General features: G+C 32.4%; 1 protein-coding gene across 5 annotated transcripts in view; it reads right to left on the reverse strand.

Annotated features, from left to right (window-relative positions):
* Nucleotides 1–9,257, reverse strand: part of LOC117109915 (GRAM domain-containing protein 2A-like) — a 90,835-nt gene that overhangs the window by 41,141 nt on the left and 40,437 nt on the right. The window contains exon 2 of one of the 5 annotated variants that reach the window (XM_033252407.1): nucleotides 6,085–6,220. The exons of 3 other annotated variants lie outside the window; for them this stretch is intronic. In XM_033252407.1, the coding sequence (XP_033108298.1) occupies nucleotides 6,085–6,218 (134 nt within the window). In that variant the 5' untranslated portion in view covers nucleotides 6,219–6,220. Of the gene's footprint in view, nucleotides 1–555; nucleotides 711–6,084; nucleotides 6,221–9,257 lie in introns of those variants that run through there. One more of the 5 variants, XM_033252424.1, reaches the window with a different exon arrangement.

Raw genomic sequence — 9,257 nt, forward strand, 5'->3', positions numbered from 1 at the left:
ATGTTAAATAGACAATGTTAGCTATCAAGGAGCGACGTTGTTTTTCATTGGGACCTTCGTCCCTTCAAGGCTAGGCCTATACCATCCTAGCTAGTCTAGGCCTAGAGTAGGATAAGGCTAGCGCGACAACGGACGTTGGTACGTGTTGGTTAGTCTACAAACGTCGCCTAAAGTCATTGATTTTTACTCGGCAGAACGAAAGAAGGAAACTCCGCTTTTCAGTCGTCTTAGGCGCTCGTTTTTTGACAAACAATGACCTTTCAGAGGTCAAATTGCTGTCGAGAATATGAATTGGCTGCTTCGCAGCAATAATACTACCTTCAATGTCTACTTTATATAACATATGTTTAGAAGCCAATGCCCACTGTATGGCCTGCTGTTGATGTCATAGCTTATCAAGTAAAAATAATACTACCTTCAATGTCTACTTTATATAACATATGTTTAGAAGCCAATTTTTTCTAATGAATTTAAAAATCCTATTAACAAAGGAACAAGTAGAGAGAGAGAAATGTACATAATATTGAAACTTATAATAGAATTACCAAAACCTACCGTTTACTACCAAATACAGCAAGTTCAAAAGTCCCGAATTTATCCATTGTGAAATAAAAAATGAATAAGTCCCTGATTTCAAGATGAGTTATATAATAAATCCATCAGAATGAGGTACCAGCAATATAATTCTTTATGTCTGATATATACTGTACTAAACTAAGTACCTGCTTATAAATATTATTACTAACTCAGTTATAACTGGACTTTGGCCATCGCATTACCACAATTATCTACAGGTACTGTACTCTGACCTGTCATTTGTCCATTACTATGCTTCCCCATTTTGGCCATTAACCTTTGTTCTCAAACAGTAAAGAATAACATATTCATAATAGTACAACTATTGTTATATTCATTTTGATGGACCAATCAAATAATCTAATTGCTCAATATTACTTTATTACATAATTTACCAACCGATCGGTTTAATATTAAAGTTTAATTATATTTTCAAATAAGAAGCAATTATTATATGAATGAAAAGAAAGGAACAAAAGAATAATCAGCTTTTGATATGTCCTTAGAATTGCAATTACACACAATATACTATCAGAATCAGGTAATAAGGAAAGTTATTATGATTTAGGACAGGAAAACAAAACAATTGAACAAATGTCACATGAAGTAATTGTCACTAATTTCAATAGAGGGATTTTTATGAACTTTTGATAGATTAAATCCGGGTTCCAGAGGAAAAAAACGTTTTTGAAATGGTGTACAACTCATTTTTTTTGTTGACTTTTGAAGGAGAGTTTGTAGGCCCTACAAAATACCAAACCATTTTCTTCTCCAGAGCATGGCTGTAAAATGTTGTTGGAATTTATTGCACAGAATTTCACTGGCAGTTCATGACACCTCCATAAGGTCCTCTTTCATCAAATACATTATTAGTTTTGCTTCTTTATTTTTTTAAACATAAATTAAATAATTACAATTCGTGATTTGACAAATTTCTAGAGGGTGTGCTCGCTTTGCTCACTTACCCTCTAGTATTGTTGCGTCACGATTTGTTAGGATAAAAGAGGACAAATTATTCACGACTTCTAAAAGAAATGAGGTTACATCAAGGAGGTATAAACTTAAGTATATATTTTATATACAAGTTAGTGAATACGGAAGTAATAACAATATGTTAGATTTATATAGCGCTTAACGCCAACAAGGCCTCTAAGCGCTTCACATTATTACCCCCAGTCACTGGATTAAATTCCTATGGAACATAACCTTAAGCTCCCAAGTAATAAACACTTGTGATACCAGTGCTGCATCACTGAAAGTGTAATAACACAAAAGACAGAAATAAATAAACAAAACACAACATCTAGTGAACCACCAAGATCTGGTTAAAAATAATGGTAAAAAGTTATTGTTTTTCTGTCAATTAATGTAAATTTTGATTGATATTCAATCACATGATTGGAAATTTGATAATGTATGCTGTTTTTTATTGAGTACCCTGGTTCTGCATTGTGTATAGGCTTTGAAATAAGCGTAATTATAATATAGATATTCTGGCAGACTATATGAATCATTCTACTCACATTTCACTATAAGTGTGGTGTCAAGTGTTCATAATATAATAATTTGAACATAATTAACAGATGTAAAATGAAATAAAAAGTTGAGATGGTTAGTAGGTAAAAGGTGAATATACCATACAGCAATTAAAGATCACATGTGTTTCTAATATGTGCACAGGAAAAAAACATCTATTTCTAAAGCACTACAATGCTTAAAAATGTTTAACAAATTTTAAGTGTGGCATCTATTCAAGGAAGGGTCTTATTTTGATACTTTATCAAAAGTTGTACACATTTACAAATTATTAGAGTATGAAATGGTACCAATTTTTGTACACAGGCTTATCTGAATTGTTGGAACTTTAGTATTTATTTTTTTTACGAGAAATCAGTTGTTTTAATAGTGCCCTAGTGATAAAAAACATAAAAACTTATGGTAATGTGTAATCTTACTGCACTGTGACATGGGTTCAAAACAGGTTATTATCTAATTAATGCTACAGCTGTACATATTAAAATGCTGTGTATGTTTGTTACAGGGTCATTAAAGAGAAGAGTTATTATTAGGTCTACTTTCCTGGTTATTTTCAAATTTATCTTTAGTAAGATCTATAAAAGCCATTAAAAATGCAAATCAACAAGAGCGACCACTCACCAGTTCGCGCAATAAACTGGTTACCTCTATTCAGCGTTTAATGCTTTGTGTATGCACCTTTCAGACAAGGCTTTTTGTTGACACTATGAAAAACATGCTTAAACCATGGAGCAGTACACAGTGGCAAAATTTATTACGTTGGGCTTTCGGCAAAGGGTTCATAATAAAAATAAATTTTTTAAAAATGTCTTAAAATTGAAAAAAAAATTTAAAAATTAAATATCAAGACGTGATTCGAACTCACAACATTTGGTTTCCTTTCCTTACAACACTCGCTAACTGATTGCACCATCCATACAACGTGTCCTATTAGTGGTAATGGCAGTAATGTACAGTGCTTGCTGAAACGCCTGTTTTGTTTAGTAGGTGTAGGGGGCACCCTGGGGTCAAACTTAAAAAAGGGGCCATGAACATTTGTTGGAAATAACCTCTAGTTTACATGTATGTGTACAAAATTTCCTGCACGTCCGTTCAAAACTTGCGAAGCTGGACGCTTTTGAAGTTCTGGTAACAACAAAAACAACAACAAAAACAACAACACCAACAGCAGTGAGGTTCTGGGATCTGCCCTGCGCTGACCCAAAAACTTGACTTACGAGGCTCAAGTAAGTTATCAACTCAAATGAAACACAAATAAAAACAATTTCAAGATATTGTGTCTATCTTGAACTAACAACAATAAATCAATCAACCTTTAAAAACACAAATAGAAGATCATATGTCCACTAATGGACACATTTAACAAAATCGACTGTTACGTAGTCAATAAACTTGAACACAAAATGGTGTTCAATGTTTTTACAATGCATACCATAAAACTTCCGATTGCAACCCTGGGTGACTATCCTTTGTTCACTTTGATTACAATTTTAGGTTACTAGAGCACTGGGTTACTATTAATAGTTCGGCATACATTAAAGCATTGAAAATACTTGCCCACGCACGACTGCTACTTCGGCAAGTCAAACCAAGAAAGTGGCACTGGGTTCAATCAGAAGTCATACGGTACTTATATAAGTTTGTTTGCTTTCAATAGAAAATTCTAACCAAAGAAAACAGGCTGACGCATACAGTGAATAATACGCAGAATTCAAAATTAGTATCGGTAAGCGCTTCCCATATTCTTTGCATTAAATCTTAGATCATTGTAGTTGGTAATAAATTTTGGATTTTTATATAAAAGCTATAAAAAACTATATAAATCAGTGAAAATTGTGATGTGTCCCTTTGTAATTTGATAACCAGGGACCCCAAGTCACAGAATCACAGAAGTCTCCCGGAAATCGAGAAGGCCTCTAGAACTCATGCAAGAAAACTAACCCATCTCCTACAAATTTACATGTACTACTGTATTATCAATTTTCTCCCAGAAGTTGGCTGGAGATGGGTATCACCACAGACAGCAAAATAAAGTTAGATGTGTTAAAGAAAGGAAGCTCATTTAACTACATCTCCCAGAAGGGGTTTCTTTCCATCTTGGGACTGCTGGATAACTTATTAGATTCTCTTAAATGCGCAATTTAAATGTTTATTGAATTTTAAAGGATATCTGGATGTACGAGAGAATGTATATTGTTAAAACTCGTTTGATTTGATAGGTGTGACAGAAATATGGCAGAAAACTAAAAAGTCGGCATTTCTTAAGCTGGTGCACACCATGTCGATGGTGTTCAGCTGACTATACAGAATTTAACACAACAAGGAGTGCGCAACAGATTCTTTTTAATTTTCAATTTTAAGACTGCCACCGACAGTTTTAAGATCGTGTCGCATCATCAAGCGCTCACAGAATGCAAAGACGGATTTTTTTTAGGAATCAGTGTGTTCCCTGCTTTAAATATTGAAAACAGAGAGAGGCAATGAAAACACTATTAAAAGGAAGAAAATCTATCTTACAAACAGAAAAGCTAGTGAGCTTATTTGAGCTAGTTGGTGGCTCAAGCTTGCTTTCTAATCCCAATGCCCTTGCTTGTGATCCTGAAAAACTGTCAGGATTTTTATCACAATAAATACCAATCAATAAATCTAGAGAGTTTGTCGACAGACCACTGAGACCTCAATGATCAGCAGACTAGAACATCCTCATTAAATGAAAAAAAACCAAAGATTTTATAAAGGTGTCCAGGGACCATACTATGAAAAGTACATCCAAGTCCAAGGGCATACAGTACAAGTGGATTCAAAATATTGCCTCTGTATTATGTTAAGCTTACACGTAGCTGTTTATTCATGTTGTATTCAACATTTTACCAGCAGATCTCATTTTATTTAAAATGTTCACTGATAGCTTATCTTCAAAATATGTTTGACGCAGTTCGAGGCGATTCATCGTCGGAGGACAGTCTTAAGCCGCAATAAGAATATTAAACATTTAATATTCTAAGTTGCGACTGTCCCTGACGAAGGCCAGCGTACCTGTGTTTCGGCTCACAAAGATCGGACACGTTAACACATCGCGTCAAGCCACATTGTATGTAGAAAATATTTTATGGTTAATCTACAATCAGGAAAATAGCATTTTCACTTAGCCTGGCTGCAGAAAATCATGACTTCTTCAGACTACAAGCACTAATAATGAAAAAAATTCTATCACTCAACCAATCAATCCATCAATCAATCAACAAACTAATCAATTAATCAGACAAATAAAAAATAAACAATCAACAAATAAATCAAACAAAATCATTTTATCATACCATCAAAGAATCAATCAATATTTTAAAATAAAGTATAACTTCATCCTAGTGATGAAATAATGTTAAACATGGAAATCTGTGTAAATAATTTAATCATTCAGAAGAATCAATCAACCAATCAATCAAATATTGTAATCAATCAATCAAACAATAAACCATCAATCACTCAACCATGAAGTATAACTTTACACTACTAGGGATGGAATAATGTTTATATGCAAATCTGTGTAAATACATTCAGTTGATGAATCAAACAATCGACCAAACAATCAAATAATCATTCAATTAATCAATCAATCAATCAAAACCATAAACCATCAATCAATCAAAACCATAAACCATCAATCAATCAGTTAATCACAAGTACAACCTTACACTACTTGGAATTGGGTTGGAATAATTTCACATGGACATGTAATGTTCAATCATTCAGGCAATCAATCAATCCATCAACCAACTGTCCAATCAGAATCAATCAAATAAAAATCATCTACCAATCAACTTTTACAGCCATAATCCTTTAAACTAAATGTGTTACTACTACAGTGAAAATTAGCGATATAAGCAGCAGGTCAAGGTATTACCAGTATAAAAGAACACTACATAAACAAGTACAGATGATACAACAAAGCAGCGGCTCTCAACAAGTTCTTACCCGCCTGGCTGACTTGCACTGGGATACGACGCACAAGCATTGGACTGTGTGTGACATATCGGATTGGTATGACGCCTCCTATGGTTTCTGGTTGTCCATCTCCGAATACACCTTAGCTTGCGATTTCCCTCCATCTCTTTGGAGTTAAGATGATAAACATTAAGTACTACATATAAGTACAACATTTATTCAATTATTATGAAAATGTAAAAAATTCCTATTTACTATTCTGGTATGCAGTACAAACAAAAAATACCTATTTTGTTTGATAATTTATTCTTTCTTTATTCTGAAATACACTTTCAATACAATGTACTGGTTTTCAAAGTGGTTCAGTTAGATAAAAGAAAAAAAATATACAATTAATAAAACTACAGTAACTTAACTAATGCAAAACAAGAAATTTTCATTTTAGAATTTATAGTATAACTACTTTTCCATATATGTTTATAACAGTAGCATTCTGAGGTTTTATAATCTGTCATTATCTGCCAAGCATAGAATTTGTCTATTACATATTTTATATAAGTAGCAAAAGTTCTTGAATCTTCAAAAAGAGGTAAGAGAAAGGCAGAGAAGTACACATGTTACCAGAATATAATTACCAATGGGTGGCAGGTATCTGGTATTAAAGTACCCATATTGAAAATTATTCAGAAATTAGAATTTTGCCAGAGCATACGATTATTATTATTATATATACAAAATCACTAAGGAGAGACTTTTTTTATACCAATTATTTTAAGAACTTAATTTTTTAAAGATAGTCAGAGGAGAGGGGAAAAAAATAAAAATAAAAGATTATTTTCTTATTTAATAAATGGTTTTGCCAAAAACATCCATAGGAAAAAATAAAATAAAATTTTATTGTTGAATGTAAACAGTTTATTAATGGGATAGTTGAATTCTTTAAATTTTTATAATTAGAAAGAAATAATTATACATATCTTATTTTTGGAGATTTTAAGGCAGCGGTGGGCATAATAAAAATAAAGAAAAACTTTTTTTTTAAATTTCCATTTTTTCGTGGTGACATGCGTGCTAATTTGGGCAAAAATCAAAATTTTATTTTATTTCGAAATCATCAATATTGGCAGGCGGCGGGTTCACGAAAAAGGTAAAAAAGAAGTCTCACCTAACACTGCACATATGATTTGGGAAGTTACAGTTCTTTCCTTCCTATCCTAACGCTTTCAATTCAATCAACAGAAATGTTTGATTAAAGATGTAAGCAACATAGGTATGTACGCCTGTACAATATGTGTAAGCCGCATAGAAAATCAGAAAAAAATCTTTGGTTCATAACTTTTTTGATTTGTCAAAATGTCAAGGATGCTGATACACTGTTACTTTCATTAATAATGCATTAATGCTGCAATCATAACTTGACATTATCTCGTTGTGACTCTTAATCTAGATGTTGACAATACTTGAGTGTGGGCGTTAGAAAACATTTTCACTCATGTCTGTTAGTATCATTATCAGTGCAATGCACTGTAGGCCTGCTTCCATGATCGGGAAGGAGAGTTGTAGCTGTGATGGCCAGGGGCCACGAGGCATAAGGGCCAGGTATGGTCAAGTTGTAACGGCCTGGTTTACATCTGATTAAAGAGCCGAAAACATACAAATTAAATACTGAGTAAAGTGATAATACATCAATTGGACATGAACGATGAAGGTGGAAAATCATATTACTATGGGGTGAAAGAGAGAGGGATGGTCATTCACCAAGTGTTGAATATCCTGAAAAGACGGGTGTTGGACAAAATACCCATGAATCCCCTGGCTAATGGCCAGTAATGAAGATCCTGAGAAAACTGAAATGTTTAAAACACAAAAATCAGTTTACACAAGGGTAAAGCTTTTTTTGGCAGTTAGCCTAATGTGGTATTCTAATAGACTGGTGTATAGTTTAACATGATTTAGAAGTACTTATGATAATTGTTAATAAATCAACATGTTGAATTCATTATTAGAATCATATTTTTTAAAATAATATTATTCAAGTATTTTAAATTTTACATTTAAACCAGACAGAAGTTAAGCACAAATTATGAGAATCAAATCCTAAAATTTATAAAGCGGAATACAGAATTAAAACCTAAAAATATGAAATTGAATACTATAGGTACCTAGAAATGTTATTAAGGGAAAAATGTCAACATCTGCTGTTTTGCTTCCTATATTACATTAAAATTATAAAATTAATAATTTGATATATAACGAAAGTGAAATGCTTTCTGTAGTACTTAGCTACCCATAAATAATTTTACTAATTGTAAATGTGTATAATAAATCTAATGTTATGATAGACCTGTGTTTAAAAATCTCAGCGATATTCCTGAGAAACACAACTTTAAAAGTCAGTGGAAAATGAGACACTGCAAAAGATTCTGCATTTTCTGATAGCTAGACAACAATAAAATATAAGCACCCATAAATTATTTTATAATTAAGGTTATACATGGCCTGTAAATGACCCATATTAACATGTATAATCATAGGAAATTATGAAATATCAATTAATTCCTCCCCATAAATTTAACCTCCTATTGTACTTACTCATTGGCACATGCGAAAACCTCACCATATCATCTCACAATTTTCAGCCAATCACAAAGCAGTAGTATATATGGTGAGGCAAGTGTTGATCTAATAAATGGAATCAACCACATGGTGAATAGTTTCATCTGTATTATAATGGAATAAACCATTCGTAAATTCTGTGAAGTCAGTGGTTGAAGTTTGATGTGACAAATATGGGAGAAATTTTTTTATTACTGTATTTCAGTAAAAATATAGCCACTGAAAAAGTTATAAATCTAATTACTATATATATACTATACTCTCTGAGAGACAATCTCTGATAGAATGAAATAAATATAAACCTACCATAATATAGAGATTATATTAGTATTAATAATTATAAAAAAAATTATTATTAAATGTAATCAATTATAATTTATTTATATAAACAATTTTTTGCATGTGCTTCATTCAGAGCCGAGCACCTGATGATTGAGGCTGTGCCCTCATGATACAGTCTGTAGTGCAAAATAAAATGTTGAGTTTGTAACCTAGTGTCTTTGATTACTTATTTATATTGCTTTACGTGTGTATTGAGCACTTTCGTCTTCATGACCTGGTTCAAACTAACCAGGCAGATATATATA

The sequence above is a fragment of the Anneissia japonica genome, unplaced genomic scaffold, assembly GCF_011630105.1.
Source record: "Anneissia japonica isolate Jap-2015-1 unplaced genomic scaffold, ASM1163010v1 scaffold1511_len2985839_cov193, whole genome shotgun sequence".
NCBI lineage: Eukaryota > Metazoa > Echinodermata > Crinoidea > Comatulida > Comatulidae > Anneissia > Anneissia japonica.